At 50.7% G+C, this 18,517-nt stretch overlaps 1 protein-coding gene across 1 annotated transcript; it reads left to right on the forward strand.

Moving 5' to 3' along the window:
- The first annotated feature begins 42 nt into the window (after positions 1–42).
- Positions 43–6,139, forward strand: LOC140420207 (uncharacterized). Its single transcript, XM_072504237.1, has 2 exons — positions 43–319; positions 4,631–6,139. The coding sequence occupies exon 2, from the start codon at positions 4,899–4,901 to the stop codon at positions 5,841–5,843; it is 945 nt and encodes a 314-aa protein (XP_072360338.1). The 5' UTR covers positions 43–319; positions 4,631–4,898; the 3' UTR covers positions 5,844–6,139.
- The last annotated feature ends 12,378 nt before the right edge of the window (positions 6,140–18,517 follow it).

An 18,517-nucleotide genomic window follows, 5' to 3' on the forward strand; every position in this document is an offset into this window, starting at 1 on the left:
GCCCAGCGCGGATACTGAGCCCCCCCCCCCACCACCTCCAATGTTCCGCTCCCCTGACACCTCTCGAGACCAGGTTTCCAGGCAACCGGCTGACGGCTCCGGCCAGAACGAGAAGCCGCTCGATGATTTCCCATTCCCATCGGCCGAGGACTGCGCATGTCCAAGGAGGACGTTGCGGAGGCGAGCTCGCCCTTGACCTTCCTACTGAAGTATTGACCAATGGCAAGAGCCAGAGCACCGGAAGGGCTTTTGTCCTCCAGCCAATCAGAACGAGATTGAGCTTCACACAGACTGAAATCGCATCCTGTCTCCAACATTTGTGAGTAAAACACTTTGATCATAGAATTTACAGAGCAGAAGGAGGCCATTCAGCCCATCGAGTCTGCACCGGCTCTTGGAAAGAGCACCCTACCCAAGGTCAACACCGCTACCCTATCCCCATAACCCAGTAACCCCACCCAACACTAAGGGCAATTTTGGACACTAAGGGCAATTTATCTTGGCCAATCCACCTAACCCGCACATCTTTGGACTGTGGGAGGAAACCGGAGCACCCGGAGGAAACCCACGCACACACATAGAACATAGAACAATACAGCGCCGTACAGGCCCTTCGGCCCACGATGTTGCACCGAAACAAAAGCCATCTAACCTACACTATGCCATTATCATCCATATGTTTATCCAATAAACTTTTAAATGCCCTCAATGTTGGCGAGTTCACTACTGTAGCAGGTAGGGCATTCCACGGCCTCACTACTCTTTGCGTAAAGAACCTACCTCTGACCTCTGTCCTATATCTATTACCCCTCAGTTTAAAGTTATGTCCCCTCGTGCCAGCCACATCCATCCGCGGGAGAAGGCTCTCACTGTCCACCCTATCCAACCCCCTGATCATTTTGTATGCCTCTATTAAGTCTCCTCTTAACCTTCTTCTCTCCAACGAAAACAACCTCAAGTCCATCAGCCTTTCCTCATAAGATTTTCCCTCCATACCAGGCAACATCCTGGTAAATCTCCTCAGCACCCGCTCCAAAGCCTCCACGTCCTTCCTATAATGCGGTGACCAGAACTGTACGCAATACTCCAAATGCGGCCGTACCAGAGTTCTGTACAGCTGCAACATGACCTCCCGACTCCGGAACTCAATCCCTCTACCAATAAAGGCCAACACTCCATAGGCCTTCTTCACAACCCTATCAACCTGGGTGGCAACTTTCAGGGATCTATGTACATGGACACCTAGATCCCTCTGCTCATCCACACTTTCAAGAACTTTACCATTAGCCAAATATTCCGCATTCCTGTTATTCCTTCCAAAGTGAATCACCTCACACTTCTCTACATTAAACTCCATTTGCCACCTCTCAGCCCAGCTCTGCAGCTTATCTATATCCCTCTGTAACCTGCTACATCCTTCCACACTATCGACAACACCACCGACTTTAGTATCGTCTGCAAATTTACTCACCCACCCTTCTGCGCCTTCCTCTAGGTCATTGATAAAAATGACAAACAGCAACGGCCCCAGAACAGATCCTTGTGGTACTCCACTTGTGACTGTACTCCATTCTGAACATTTCCCATCAACCATCACCCTCTGTCTTCTTTCAGCTAGCCAATTTCTGATCCACATCTCTAAATCACCCTCAATCCCCAGCCTCCGTATTTTTTGCAATAGCCTACCGTGGGGAACCTTATCAAACGCTTTGCTGAAATCCATATACACCACATCAACTGCTCTACCCTCGTCTACCTGTTCAGTCACCTTCTCAAAGAACTCAATAAGGTTTGTGAGGCATGACCTACCCTTCACAAAGCCATGCTGACTATCCCTAATCATATTATTCCTATCTAGATGATTATAAATCTTGTCTCTTATAATCCCCTCCAAGACTTTACCCACTACAGACGTGAGGCTCACCGGTCTATAGTTGCCGGGGTTGTCTCTGCTCCCCTTTTTGAACAAAGGGACCACATTTGCTGTCCTCCAGTCCTCTGGCACTATTCCTGTAGCCAATGATGACATAAAAATCAAAGCCAAAGGTCCAGCAATCTATTCCCTGGCCTCCCAGAGAATCCTAGGATAAATCCCATCAGGTCCCGGGGACTTATCTATTTTCAGCCTGTCCAGAATTGCCAACACCTCTTCCCTACGTACCTCAATGCCATCTATTCTATTAGCCTGGGGCTCAGCATTCTCCTCCACAACGTTATCTTTTTCCTGAGTGAATACTGACGAAAAATATTCATTTAGTATCTCGCCTATCTCTTCAGACTCCACACACAATTTCCCATCCCTGTCCTTGACTGGTCCTACTCTTTCCCTAGTCATTCGCTTATTCCTGACATACCTATAGAAAGCTTTTGGGTTTTCCTTGATCCTTCCTGCCAAATACTTCTCATGTCCCCTCCTTGCTCGTCTTAGTTCTCTCTTTAGATCCTTCCTCGCTACCTTGTAACTATCCATCGCCCCAACCGAAACTTCACACCTCATCTTCACATAGGCCTCCTTCTTCCTCTTAACAAGAGATTCCACTTCCTTGGTAAACCACGGTTCCCTCGCTCGACACCTTCCTCCCTGTCTGACCGGTACATACTTATCAAGAACACGCAGTAGCTGATCCTTGAACAAGCCCCACTTATCCAGTGTGCCCAACACTTGCAGCCTACTTCTCCACCTTATCCCCCCCAAGTCACGTCTAATGGCATCATAATTGCCCTTCCCCCAGCTATAACTCTTGCCCTGCGGTGTATACTTATCCCTTTCCATCATTAACGTAAACGTCACCGAATTGTGGTCACTGTCCCCAAAGTGCTCTCCTACCTCCAAATCCAACACCTGGCCTGGTTCATTACCCAAAACCAAATCCAACATGGCCTCGCCTCTTGTTGGCCTGTCAACATATTGTTTCAGGAAACCCTCCTGCACACACTGTACAAAAAACGACCCATCTATTGTACTCGAACTATATCTTTTCCAGTCAATATTTGGAAAGTTAAAGTCTCCCATAATAACTACCCTGTTACTTTCGCTCTTATCCAGAATCATCTTCGCCATCCTTTCCTCTACATCCCTAGAACTATTAGGAGGCCTATAAAAAACTCCCAACAGGGTGACCTCTCCTTTCCTGTTTCTAACTTCAGCCCATACTACCTCGGAAGAAGAGTCCCCATCTAGCATCCTCGCCGCCACCGTAATACTGCTCTTGACTAGCAGCGCCACACCTCCCCCTCTTTTGCCTCCTTCTCTGAGCTTACTAAAACACCTAAACCCCGGAACCTGCAACATCCATTCCTGTCCCTGCTCTATCCATGTCTCCGAAATGGCCACAACATCGAAGTCCCAGGTACCAACCCATGCTGCCAGTTCCCCTACCTTGTTTCGTATACTCCTGGCATTGAAGTAGACATGGGGAGGATGTGCAGACTCCGCACAGACAGTGACCCAAGCCAGAATCGAACCTGGGACCCTGGAGCTGTGAAGCAATTGTGCTATCCACAATGCTACCGTGCTGCCCCTTTTCTCCCCATTTCTGTTTCTTTTCTCATTCTCACCTTCAATTGGTCACTTGCAGCAACTGAAGGGAAAGGAAATGAATCCAGGGAGGGTGCAGACTCTGCAAAGGTTGGTCCAGGTCTCTCTCTCTCTCTTAAAGACATTGACATCCTTTGCTCCCTCAGCTTGACACATTTATTTGTCTGTCTAAAAGGATGGTCTCTTTCCTAATGTTCACAATTAAAGGGCCGCTTTCCCCAGGAGATGGCTGACATTTAATGGGGACAGTAAATTCATATCGGACAGAGATATGTCTAGTGTTGTTATTTGATACGATTAGATGTATTATTGATGGTTCTGTAATTAAGGATATTTATTATTATTTTTAGTCTTGTAATATTCTACTGTAGCTACATTATATATTTCCAGGCGTCGATTCATTGTGGCACAGGCAGGGTCCATCCAGTAACCAGAGCCTATGCCGAATTTGGGTACAACAGTCAGTTCCATTCCCCACTATAGCCCCGTTCTCCTGCAAGATTAATTCCTTCAAGTGCACGTCCAATTTCAGTTTGAAATTATTCTTATTCACCGCCACCACTGGCGTACAAGTGATTTTTAGATTTTTCCGACTCAATGTCTAAATAAAGTTCTTCCTCACACCCGCACTATATCTCTAATTAGGATATACAGTCCTGTATCTCAATCAATCTGTTGTGCAGCTCATGATGCACATAGAAAGATATCTGTATTGGATTGGATTGGATTTGTTTATTGTCACGTGTACCGAGGTACAGTGAAAAGTATTTTTCTGCGAGCAGCTCAACAGATCATTAAATACATGGGAAGAAAAGGGAATAAAAGAAAATACATAATAGGGCAACACAACATATAACGTCAAGCCTATATTAAGATTTTTGTGTGTCTGTCTCCAGGCTATGAATCACTCCTTTAGGAGGATTGGGAGGGTGTATATTAGATGTAACAGAATGAGAATGGAGGGAGAGTGTGTTGGATAGAGATTTACTTTTGGGAAATGAGAGGGATGAATGTTCCACAAAAACTAGAATTGTCTGTTCTGAATTTCTATCCTCTACTCACAGTGATGAATTTTGTAAACTCCTTTTGCAGGATATCAGAAGGAGAGAATTTTCAGACAGGAAATTGAGACCAAACTTTTCATCAAGATCTGAAAGAGTCACGCAACTCATCAGGAATGTTTGTCTGATTCAGAAGTTTTTGAACATCAGTGTGACTGGAAAAGTACCGAGACACACCCACCCGAGTGAGAGTATTCCAGCTTTAAGCAGTTATGTAGCTTGAAAAAATCATTACCCTTTGGAGCAGGGAAAGACCATCCATAAGTTCTGTGTGTGGACACCTCAGTTAATTGTTGAACATGGAGAGCCACAAGAACACCTGCACCATGGGGAAACCATGGAAATGTGGGGAATGTGGGAAGAGATTCATATCACCATCAAAGCTGGAAATTCATCGACGCAGTCACACTAGGGAGAGGCCATTCACCTGTGCTGTGTCTGGGAAGGGATTCACAAATTCATCCCACCTTCTGACACACCGGCGAGTTCACATGAGTGACAGACCATTCAACTGCTCTGAGTGTGAGGCGAGATTCAGTCGGTCATCCCACCTGCTGAGACACCAGCGCACTCACACTGAGGAGAGGCCGTTCAACTGCACTGAGTGTGGGAAGGGATTCAAACATTCATCCACCCTGCAGAAGCATCAGCGAGTTCATACTGGGGAGCGTCCATTCACCTGCTCTGAGTGTGGGAAGGAATTCGCTCAGTTATCCAACCTGCTGACGCACCAGCGAGTTCACACTGGGGAGAGACAATTCAGCTGCTCTCATTGCACAAAGGGTTTTAGATGGTCATCCAACCTGCTGGAACACCAGCGAGTTCACACCGGAGAGAGGCCATTCACCTGCACTGAGTGTGGGAAGGGATTTATGCAGCTGACCAAACTGCAAATGCATCAACGAATTCACACTGGGGAGAGGCCATTCACCTGTTCTGAATGTGGGACGGGATTTAGAGATTCTTCCGCGTTGGTGAGACACCAGCGAATTCACAGTGGGGAGAGGCCGTTCACCTGCTCAGTGTGTGACAAGAGATTCAGTCATTTATCCAGCCTCTTGAGACACCAGCGAGTTCATACTGGGGAGAGGCCGCTCTCCTGCTCTGACTGTGGGAAGGGATTCAGGGATTCATCCAACCTGCGGATACACCAGCGAATTCACACCGGACAGAGATTGTTCACCTGTTTTAAGCGTGGTAAGGGATTTGCTCGGTCATCCCACCTGCTGAGACATCGGTGTTAAACTCAGATGGAATCTCTGTGATAAGAACTAGAAAGCAAGTCTTCTTCAACTCCAATTTTATTGTGTTCTACAATCACTTCTCCTCCACCTGTATCCCCTTTACACATATTTGCAATCTCTCAAACAATGTGGTCGATTAAGCAACTAAATTTAAGCACTGGGGAACATTAACTCTTTCCTAACAGATTCGCAAATAATAATTTCTAAGTTTGATGTAAATTACCACAACAAATTATACAAATGTATCTATTTTCGTTTTGACAATAAATGCACCCTATTCCTTGTTCTTAAAACATTTTTTTTTAATATCCACCCTCACATTCTCTTCCTTAAGGGAAAAGACTCCCCTCTTTAACAATTTCTAATAACTTCTTCAGACTTGCCCCTTTTCATGTCAGACAGTCAGATAAATGGAACTGCTATCAACACCACTTGATCTTGTCAATCTCCCTGTTCTCGAGCATCTGTTTTAGGATCGCTATGTTAATCTGCAGTCTCTTTTCATTGAAGCTTTTTGCAGAGAGGACATTCTCCCAAAGGGACGTATTGTCTATGTGACACTCTATATCTATTGTCTATGTGACACTCTATATGTATTGTCTATGTGACATTCTATATGTATTGTTCCCATAATGTCCTGTTCCATTGAAAATGGTTGCCAGGATCTTGGATATAAAAAAATGCCATATCTACTGCCTCCACAAAGACAAGTGTCTCTGCTGCCAATGTACTTTTTACCACTCTTCTTATCATTTTAGTTTCCCGTGTCAAAGGGCAACATTTACCTTTCTCCCCCTGGAGGAAAACTATAAATCCTCCTGCACTCGAAAAGCCATCACAGAGATTAGCATAAGACGCGTCCCTGCAAACAATCAGTTTCCATTGTCTAATCTTACTTAAAGATGGGAATTTCAAAACACAATTCTCCAATTTTAATTTTGCCAAAGTTTTGTTTGCTGCAATAGTTTCTTCAATTTTAGGATCGTTCATTTCAGTGCTTAGCCTCTAAAACACCAAAGCTGCCGTCCGGTCTTGTTTGTCCACAATTATTTTCTTTTCTTTACTGTGAAGAATTATCGACTGACCCTACTTAGTTGCCAAGTTGACAAAGTGTGAATGAAAATGTTCTTTTCTTTATCCCTCACCATAAGGTCCACGGCTACAACTTCATTAAAATCTGTCACTGAGGGCATACTCTCTATGGGTTGGGATGGCGTTCTTCTATATTTCTTACATATATCACATCTAGCGTTTATCTGTTCTTTATTCCGATACCTTCCCCTCCACCACTCCCGCTTTTGACACTCCCTTATCCTGTAGCCCCTGGGGCGGTGGGTACGGAAAGGTTGAAACCTGCCTCCGCACAAAGTCCCTCACCTACAAGTAGCCAAACCAATTCCCAGCAGGCTGTTCAAACTCCTCCTCCAACTCTCCCAAACACGGAAAGCCACCATCTATAAACAAATCCTCAAAATCGCTCCATCCCCGCCCGCTGCCACCCCCAAAACCCCCATCCAGCCCCCCTGGGGCAAACCAGTGGTTACCACATATCGGTGCCCACACTGACGCCCCCTCCAGCCCCATGTGCTGCCGCCATTGTCCCCACACCCTCAGGGCTTGTGGAGTACCTGGTCGGTGAGAACGGCAAAGGTGCCGTTAACAGTGCCCCGAAACGCGAGTCCTTACACAAGGCTGCCTCCATCCGCTCCCACACGACCCCCTCCCCCACTACCCATTTCCTCCCGTCCTTCACTTTCCCGATCTCTCTCGCTGCCTCCTGCTTCCTCAGCTGGTGCGCCAGCATCCTGCTCGCTTTCTCCCCATATTCATGAACCGTCCCTCTCGCCCTTCTCAGCTGCCCCACCCGCCTTCCCCGTGGCTAACAATCCGATCTCCATCTGCAGCTTCTGCCGCTCCTTCAACAGCCCCGCCTCCGGGGCCTCCGAATACCTCCTGTCCACCTGCAGGATCACCTCCACTAGCCTTTCCATCTCCAGCCACACTGCCTTCCCCCTGTGCGCCCGTATCTAGATAAACTCCCCCTTCACTACTGCCTTCAATGCTTCCCGCAAAGTGGCCGCGAGACCTCCCCTGTGTCGTTTTGCTCCACAAACCCCCTAATGGCCTCCCTCACCCACTCACAAACCTCCTCGTCTGTCAAAAGCCCCACATCTAGCCTCCATTGTGGGCACTGGTCCCCTCCCTTATTCACCCGCAAGCCAACCCAATGCAGCGCATGATCCAATGCAACAATCGCTGCAATGCAACAATCGCTGACTACTCCACATCGACTCGCCCCACCAACAGGACCAAAAAGTCAATTCGGGAGTACACCCTGAGTACATGTGAAAAGAACAAAAATTCCTTTGCCCTCAGCCTACCAAACCTCCACAGACCCACCGCCCCCCCCCCCCCCCCCCCCCCACCTCCCCATGTTCTCCAGAAACCCACTCCGCCGACACCCTCATCGACCCCAAACTCGACCGATCCAACCTTGGGTCCAAATCCCCCCCATTATCAACTGATCCGAGTCCAGATCAGGGATCTTCCCCAACACCCACCTCATAAACTCCACATCGTCCTAGTTCGGAGCACAAATATTCACCAACACCAACAGCATCCCCTCCAATTTCCCATTCACCATCAGATACCTCCCCCCCAAAGTCAGCCTCTTCGAACGCCACCGTTTGTTAATCAAAATTGCCATAACCCTCGTCTTAGAATCTAATCCTGAATGGAATACCTGCCCTACCCACCCTTTCCTCAGCCTAGTCTGATCCCCAAACTTCATATGTGTCTCCTGTAACAGAGCTATGTCCGCCATTAGACTCTTTAAATGTGCAAACAAACTGGCCCTCTTGACCGGCCCATTCATATCTCTCACGTTCCATGTAATCAGCCGGGTCGGGAGGGCAGGTACCTCTCACCTCAGGCCCACCTTCAGGCACCCACCATCATTGACCCTTCCCCTACCACCTTCTAGAAACCCCTCCCCTACCACCTTCTAGAAACCCCTCCCCTGTCAGCACTACCTCCCCCTCTCCCCCATCACAAAATAACAACACCAAACCCCATCAACACACTAACCACCTGCTCACCCCCCACTGTGCTTCCGTGAGCTAGTCCACCCAGCAAGTCTGGTAGCCCCCACCCATGGCACCTAGCATCTTACACCCCACTGATTCCCCTCCCCTCCGCTCAAACATCCTCCCAGTGCAAACTTAACAACACCCACCCAACACAAAGAAAAGAACAAGAACAGATTCCGAGCAATGGTCCCAAACACAATACAAAAACAAACAGAAAGCAAACATCTCCTCAAACATTCAGTGTCCCCCTTCTCCTGCCAGTTCATTGTCACTGACAAATTCCATCACCTCCTCCGGCATCCCAAAGTACAGCTCCCGACCCTTATAGATCACCCACAGGCGCGCCGGGTACAGCATACCGAAATTCACCCCCTTCTTTTTAAAAAAATATATTTATTAAGATTTTTAACACAATTTTTCACCCTTACAAACAAAACTTCCCCCCGCCCCGTAACAGAAAGAAAGAAAGCGCACATAGCAAGACATGAACATGGTAAAACGATATGTTACAGAGCTTTGTACATTGGATTCCTCCCGTACATGTCAGTTTTCCAGATCCTTCATGTATTTTCTTGCTCAAATACCCCCCAGACAGACCCCCCTTCCCCCTCCCTCCCCCCCCCCCCACGCAAGACATCCCCCCCCTCCCCCCCACCCCCCCGCCTCCCCCCTCCTGGGTTGCTGCTGCTGCTGACCGATCTTCATCTAACGCTCCGCGAGATAGTCTAGGAACGGTTGCCACCACCTGTAGAACGCCTGCGCAGACCCTCTCAAGGCAAACATTATCCTCTCCAACTTGATAAATCCTGCCATATCATTTATCCAGGCCTCCTTCCACATTAGCAAGATCCTTCGCCGGGCTACTAGGGACGCAAACGCCAGAATGCCGGCCTCTTTCGCCTCCTGCACTCCCGGTTCGTCCACTACTCCAAATAGTGCGAGCCCCCAGCTTGGCTTGACCCGGACTTTCACCACCTTAGATACTGTTCCCGCCACTCCCCTCCAGAACCCCTCCAGTGCCGGGCATGACCAAAACATATGGACATGGTTTGCCGGTCTTCCTGAGCACCTCCCACATCTGTCCTCCACCCCAAAGAACCTACTCAGCCTCGCCCCCGTCATGTGCACTCTATCAACCACCTTAAATTGTATTAGGCGCCTGGCACACGAGGAAGAGGAATTAACCCTACTTAGGGCATCAGCCCATAGCCCCTCCTCAATCTCCTCCCCCAGCTCCTCCTCCCATTTACCCTTCAGCTCCTCTACCAACGCCTCCCCCTCTTCTTTCCTCTCCTGGTATATCGCCGACACCTTGCCCTCTCCGACCCATACACCCGAGATCACCCTATCTTGAATCTCCTGTGCCGGGAGCAATGGGAATTCCCTCACCTGTCGCCTCACAAACGCCCTCACCTGCATGTATCTGAAAGCATTTCCCGGGGGTAGCCCAAACATCTCCTCCAGTGCCCCTAGGCTCGCAAACGTCCCATCAATGAACAGGTCCCCCATTCTTCTAATCCCTGCTCGATGCCAGCTCTGAAACCCCCCGTCCATCCTCCCTGGGACAAACCGATGGTTACCCCTGATCTGGGACCACACCGAGGCTCCCATTGCACCCCTGTGTCGGCTCCACTGCCCCCAGATCTTTAGCGTTGCCGCCACCACCGGACTCGTGCTGTACCTTGTCGGCGAGAGCGGCAGCGGTGCCGTCACCAGCGCCCCCAGGCTCGTTCCTTTGCAGGACGCCATCTCCAACCTCTTCCATGCCGTCCCCTCTCCCTCCATCACCCACTGACGGATCATCGCCACATTTGCTGCCCAGTAGTAGCCACCCAGATTCGGCAGCGCCAACCCTCCTCGGTCCCTACTGCGCTCCAGAAACCCTCTCCTTACCCTCGGGGTCTTATTCGCCCACACAAAACCAATCATACTCCTGCCTACCCTCTTAAAAAAGGCCTTGGTGATTACAATTGGAAGGCACTGGAACACAAAAAGAAACCTCAGGAGGACCACCATTTTGACCGACTGCACTCTACCCGCTAGCAAGAGCGGCAACATGTCCCATCGTTTGAAGTCCTCCTTCATCTGCTCCACCAGCCTCGTCAGATTCAGTTTATGTAGGGCCCCCCAACTCATAGCTATTTGGATCCCCAGGTACCGAAAGCTCCTTTCCGCCCTCCTCAGCGGTAGATCGTCTATCCCCCTTTCCTGGTCTCCTGACTGTACTACAAAAAGCTCACTCTTCCCTACATTAAGCTTATAGCCCGAAAAATCCCCAAACTCCCTTAGAGTCTGCATGACCTCCACCATCTCCTCCACTGAATCTGCCACATACAGCAACAGGTCGTCTGCATAAAGCGACACTCGATGCTCCTCTCCCCCTCGGACCACCCCCCTCCATTTCCTAGACTCCCTTAATGACATGGCCAAGGGTTCAATTGCTAATGCAAACAACAGGGGGGACAGGGGGCACCCCTGCCTCGTCCCACGATACAGCCGAAAATACTCCGACCTCCGCCGATTCGTAACCACACTTGTCACCGGGGCTCTGTAAAGGAGCTTAACCCAACTAATAAACCCTCCCCCGAACACAAACCTACGCAGCACTTCCCAGAGGTACTCCTACTCTACTCGGTCAAAGGCCTTCTCCGCGTCCATAGCTGCCACTATCTCCGCCTCTCCCTCCACCGATGGCATCATTATCACGTTTAGGAGCCTCCGCACATTGGTATTTAACTGCCTGCCCTTTACAAATCCCGTCTGGTCCTCGTGAATCACCCCGGGACACAGTCCTCGATCCTCGTAGCCAGCACTTTTGCCAGCAACTTAGCATCCACGTTGAGGAGCGAGATCGGCCTGTACGACCCACATTGCAGTGGGTCCTTGTCCCGCTTCAGGATCAAAGAGATGGTGGCCTCCGACATTGTCGGGGGCAGGGTCCCTCCCTCCCTTGCCTCATTTAAAGTCCTCACGAGCAACGGGGCCAACAGGTCTACGTACTTCCTACAGAACTCAACCGGGAACCCGTCCGGTCCCGGGGCCTTCCCTGCCTGCATACTCCCCAGACCTTTGCTCAGCTCCTCCAACCCAATTGATGCCCCCAAACCAGCCGCCACCTGCTCCTCCACCCTCGGGAACCTCAGTTGGTCCAAGAATCGTCTCATCCCCTCTTCCCCCGCTGGGGGCTGGGATCTGTACAGCTCCTCATAGAAGGCCTTGAATGCCTTATTTACTTTTGTCGCACTCCGCACCGTAGCTCCCCTTCCATCCTTGACTCCACCTATTTCCCTCGCTGCCATCCTCTTACGGAGCTGGTGTGCCAGCATCCGACTCGCCTTCTCCCCATACTCGTACGTTGCCCCCTGCGCTTTCCTCAACTGTGCCTCTGCCTTCCCTGTGGTCAACAGGTCAAACTCCATCTGGAGGCGTCGCCTTTCCCTAAGTAATTCCTCTTCAGGGGCATCTGCGTATCTCCTGTCCACTCTTGAAATCTCCCCCACTAACCTCTCCCTTTCCATGCCCTCTATCTTCTCCCTATGAGCCCTGATGGAGATTAGCTCTCCCCTGATCACCACCTTCAGCGCCTCCCATACCACCCCCACCCGCACCTCCCCGTTGTCGTTGGCCTCCAAGTACCTTTCAATACACCCCCTCACCCTCCCACACACCGCCTCATCTGCCAGCAGTCCCACATCCAACCGCCACAATGGGCGTTGGTCCCTCTCCTCTCCCAACTCCAGTTCCACCCAGTGCGGGGCGTGATCTGAAATGGCTATGGCCGAATACTCCGTTCCCTCCACTTTCGGGATCAGCGCCCTGCCCAGAACAAAAAAATCTATCCGGGAGTAGGCTTTGTGCACGTGGGAGAAAAAAGAAAATTCCCTGGCCTGCGGCCTGGCAAACCTCCACGGGTCCACTCCCCCCATCTGATCCATAAACCCCCTAAGCACCTTGGCCGCAGCCGGCCTCTTTACGGTCCTAGATCTGGAGCGAGCCAGTGCTGGGTCCAACACCGTATTAAAATCCCCGCCCATTATCAAGCTTCCTACCTCCGGGTCCGGAATGCGCCCCAACATGCGCTTCATGAATCCGGCATCGTCCCAGTTCGGGGTGTATACATTTACCAATACCACACACCTCCCCTGCAACTTACCGCTCACCATCACGTATCGACCTCCATTGTCCACTATGATATTCTTGGCCTCAAACGACACCCGCTTCCCCACCAATATTGCCACCCCTCTGTTCTTCGCATCCAGCCCCGAATGGAATACCTGTCCTACCCATCCCTTTCTTAACCTGACCTGATCCGCCACCTTCAAATGTGTCTCCTGGAGCATGACCACGTCTGCCTTCAGTCCCTTTAAGTGCGCGAACACTCGGGCCCTCTTTACCGGCCCATTCAGGCCCCTTGCATTCCACGTTATCAGCCGGAGGGGGCCACCGCCCCCCCCCCCCCCCCCCCCCCGCCAGCTAGCCATCTCCTTTTCTAGGCCAGTCCCATGCCCGCGCCGCCATCACCCTCCAGTCCCCCAGATGGGCGACCCCCGCCCACCTCTTCTGTGTCCCATTCCCCTTCGGCCAGTGCAGCAGCAACCCTATTTCCCCCCCCCCCCTCCCCGCTAGACCCGTGTCTCGCTCTTTTGCTCCCCCCATAGCACTCCCGTAAGTCAGCCGACGCCTGCTGACCCCGGCTTCCCCCGCCGTCACATTGACCCCCCCCGTGTGGGAATCTCCCAATCAGTGTTCACTCCTCCGTCCCCCCCCACCCCCCGCCCCCGTCTTTCCCTGGCGCGGGAAAAAGCCCGTGCTTTCCTAAGCCTGCCCCGCCCCCTCTGCCACAGCTCCTGTCGCGGCCTTGTCTCATTTCCCCCATCCCCGAGCCTCCTCTCCCTCCAGCACCAGCGCCCGCCGTCTCGTACGGTCTACTCACCCGGTCCCTTTCCCCATTCCCATCCACCCCCCAGCCCGTGGAACATTTCCTGCGCGTGATTAACACCCCATGTGCAACAAACATCAAACACCCCCCCACCCTCACAAACCCTCAGTTTGAGTCCAACTTTTCAGTTTGAATAAAGGTCCAAGCCTCCTCAGGCATTTCAAATAGTGATGTTGATCCTTGAATGTGACCCACAGTCGCGCTGGCTGCAGCATTCCGAATCTCACTCCTTTCCGGTGCAGCACCGCCTTGGCCCGGTTGAAACCCGCTCTCCTCTTTGCTACCTCCGTGCTCCAGTCCGGGTATATTCGGATCTCCGCATTCTCCCAGCTGCTGCTCCGCTCTTTCTTGGCCCATTTCAAGACCCTCACTCTGTCCGTGAAATGGTGAAACCTCACCGCAATAGCCCTTGGCGGCTCACTAGCCTTGGGCCTCCTCTCCAACACCCGGTGTGCCCCATCCAGCTCCAAAGGCCTCGAAGGGGCCTCCGCGCCCATCATCGACTCGAGCATCGTGCTCGCATATGCCCTGGCATCGGCCCCCTCCACTCCCTCAGCAGACCCAGGATCCGAAGATTCTTTCTCCTCGACCTGTTCTCCAGGTCTTCGTATCTTCCCGCCCACCTCTTGTGCAGCGCCTCGTGCGCCTCCACCCTCACCGCCAGGCCCAAGATCTCATCCTCGTTCCCATTAACTTTTTTCTGCACCTCCTGGATCTTTACCTCGTGGGCCTTCTGGGTCATCCCCAATCCTTCAATCGCCGACCGCATAGGCGCCAGCATCTCTTTCCGCAGCTCCTCAAAACAGCGCTTAATGAACTCTTGCAGCTCCGGCCCACATTCCACTTTATCTCCGGCCGCCGCCATCTTGTTTTTCTTCCCTTGCTTCTCCCGTTGCTCCAACGCCGCTTTTTTGGCCGTTTCACTTCTTGTCTGATCCATAAACAGTGAAGGAGGACCTCACTCTTCCCTTCCCACACGGAACGTCTTCAAAAAATTCCCGTTGGGGCTCTTCTAGAGAGCCCGAAAGTCCATGATCGTGGGAGCTGCCGAATCGTGCGGCTTAGCTATGCATCGCCGCATCCGGAAGTTATTTCACCCCCTTCTTAAAGAGGGCCGCCTTCACTTTGTTGAAGCCCGCTCTCCTCTTGGCCAGCTCTGCACCCAGGTCCTGGTACACGCGGATTTCACTGCCCTCCCAGGTACATCACCTCGCCTGCCTGACCTCAGGATCCGCTCCTTATCAGGAACTGGTGCAGCCGCACCACCACCGCCCTCAGCGTCTCGCTCCCCTGCGGCTTCCTCATCAGCGCCCTGTGTGCCCGATCCACTTCCAAGTGGCGTTCAAATGTCCCCTCACCCAGCAACTTCTCAAACAAGCGAGCCTCACACGTGCCAGCGTCCGCTCCCTCGCTGCCCTCCAGGAGTCCCATGATCCGCAGGTTTTGCCTGCGAGACCGATTCACCAGGTCCTCCACTTTCTCCTGCAGCCACCTCTGATTATCCCGCATCAACCCCATCTCCGCTGCCATTGAAGTGAGCTGCTTCTTGTGCTACCCCACCATCTCCTCCACCTTCCAGATCGCCTGGCTCTGGGCCTCCAGCCTTGTCTCCAGACGTTCGATCCCGCTTTTAATCAGGTCCACCACCCTAGCCAGGTCCTTCAGATTCTCCTTCCTCTGCTGGGTGAACTTCTTCTTCAGAAAGCCCACCAGCTGCTCCGTCGACCATTGAGAGGGCAGGATCAGTCCCTGACCGTCCGCCACCTTCTCCTGTGTCGCAGGCACCACCCCAACTATCTCCAACTGTTCCTTTCTTTTTAGACAACTTCTGGTCCACAAATATATCCACCGGTGGTACCCTCTGTCCTTGTAGGCCTCGTCAAAAAGAAAAAGGAGGAATTTGTCAAGGCTAAAAGGCTGGGAACAGACAAAGCCTGTGTGGAACATAAGGAAAGTAGGAAGGAACTTAAGCAAGGAGTCAGGAGGGCTAGAAGGGGTCACGAAAAGTCATTGGCAAATAGGGTTAAGGAAAATCCCAAGGCTTTTTATGCGTACATAAAAAGCAAGAGGGTAGCCAGGGAAAGGGTTGGCCCACTGAAGGATAGGCAAGGGAATCTATGTGTGGAGCCAGAGGAAATGGGCGAGGTACTAAATGAATACTTTGCATCAGTATTCACCAAAGAGAAGGAATTGGTAGATGTTGAGTCTGGAGAAGGGTGTGTAGATAGCCTGGATCACATTGAGATCCAAAAAGACGAGGTGTTGGGCGTCATAAAAAATATTAAGGTAGATACGTCCCCAGGGCCTGATGGGATCTACCCCAGAATACTGAAGGAGGCTGGAGAGTAAATTGCTGAGGCCTTGACAGAAATCTTTGGATCCTCACTGTCTTCAGGTGATGTCCCGGAGGACTGGAGAATAGCCAATGTTGTTCCTCTGTTTAAGAAGGGTAGCAAGGATAATCCAGGGAACTACAGGCCGGTGAGCCTTACTTCAGTGGTAGGGAAATTACTGGAGAGAATTCTTCGAGACAGGATCTACTCCCATTTGGAAGCAAATGGACGTATTAGTGAGAGGCAGCATGGTTTTGTGAAGGGGAGGTCGTGTCTCACTAACTTGATAAGAGTTTTTCGAGGAGGTCACAAAGGTGATTGATACAGGTAGGGCAGTGGATGTTGTCTATATGGACTTCAATAAGGCCTTTGACAAGGTCCCTCATGGTAGACTAGTACAAAAGGTGAAGTCACACGAGATCAGGGGTGAGCTGGCAAGGTGGATACAGAACTGGCTAGGTCATAGAAGGCAGAGAGTAGCAATGGAAGGATGCTTTTCTAATTGGAGGGCTGTGACCAGTGGTGTTCCGCAGGGGTCAGTGCTGGGACCTTTGCTGTTTGTAGTATATATAAATGATTTGGAGGAAAATGTAACTGGTCTGATTAGTACGTTTGCAGACGACACAAAGGTTAGTGGAATTCCGGATAGCGATGAGGACTGTCAGAGGATACAGCAGGATTTAGATTGTTTGGCGACTTGGGTGGAGAGATGGCAGATGGAGTTTAATCCGGACAAATGTGAGGTAATGCATTTTGGAAGGTCTAATGCAGGTAGGGAATATACAGTGAATGGTAGAACCCTCAAGAGTATTGAAAGTCAGAGAGATCTAGGTGTACAGGTCCACAGGTGACTGAAAGGGGCAACACAGGTGGAGAAGGTAGTCAAGAAGGCATACGGCATGCTTGCCTTCATTGGCCGGGGCATTGAGTATAAGAATTGGCAAGTCATGTTGCAGCTGTATAGAACCTTAGTTAGGCCACACTTGGAGTGTAGTGTTCAATTCTGGTTGGCACACTACCAGAAGGATGTGGAGGCTTTAGAGAGGGTGCAGAAGAGATTTACCAGAATGTTGCCTGGTATGGAGGGCATTAGCTATGAGGAGCGGTTGAATAAACTCGGTTTGTTCTCACTGGAACGACGGAGGTTGAGGGGCGACCTGACAGAGGTCTACAAAATTCTGAGGGGCATAGACAGAGTTGATAGTCAGAGGCTATTCCCCAGGGTAGAGGGGTCAATTACTAGGGGGCATAGGTTAAAGGTGAGAGGGGCAAGGTTTAGAGCAGATGTACGAGGCAAGTTTTTTTACACAGAGGGTAGTGGGTGCCTGGAACTCGCTACCGGAGGAGGTGGTGGAAGCAGGGACGATAGTGACATTTAAGGGGCATCTTGACAAATACACGAATAGGATGGGAATAGAGGGATACGGACCCAGGAAGTGTAGAAGATTGTAGTTTAGTCGGACAGCATGGTCGGCACAGGCTAGGAGGGCCGAAGGGCCTGTTCCTGTGCTGTACATTTCTTTGTTCTTTGTTCCACTCCTCCTGCAACTTTATAAATCAACAAATCCACCCATTAACAAGGGAAAAAGTCAGAATATTCCACCACGGGCGGGAGCCACCAAATGTGCGACCACTCACACCGTGGCCGCCACCGGATATCCCCCTTTCTAATTTTGTATTGTCTATAGTGTCAGCCGTGGCTCAGTGGGCAGCTCTCTCACCTCGGAGTCAGAAGGTTGTGGATTCAAATCCTACTCCATGGACCTGAGGACAGAAATCACATCCAACATTCCTCGTCCCAGCACTGAGGGGGTGCTGCACTGTCAGAACAGCTACTTTCAAATAAGATGTTAAACTGAGGTCCTGTCTGCCCTTCCCAGGTGGGTGTAAAAGTTCCACAGCCACTATTTTGAAGAAGAGCAGGGGAGTTATCCCCAGTGTCCTGGTCAATATTTATCCCTCAATCAACATCACTAAAACCAGATCATCTGCTCATTATCACATTGCTGTGTGTGGGATCTTGCTGTGTGTAAATTGGCTGCTGTTTCCTACATTACAACAGTGACTACACTTCAAAAGTACTTCATTGGCTGTAAAGCACTTTGGGACGTCCTGTGGTTGTGAAAGGTGCTGTAGAAATGCAGGTTTTTAAATTGAAGATTTATGTTAAAAGATCTTGTTATCTGGAACTTAATTGATTTCAGCCACCCCCAACTTACCATTTCATAAATTCACTTTGGTTCAGACAAGACTTTAACCAATTAAGGCAAAGGCAGAATTCTCTGGATAGTAAATTTCAAAAGAGGTTTACGA

Source organism: Scyliorhinus torazame, chromosome 5 (genome assembly GCF_047496885.1).
Source record: "Scyliorhinus torazame isolate Kashiwa2021f chromosome 5, sScyTor2.1, whole genome shotgun sequence".
NCBI lineage: Eukaryota > Metazoa > Chordata > Chondrichthyes > Carcharhiniformes > Scyliorhinidae > Scyliorhinus > Scyliorhinus torazame.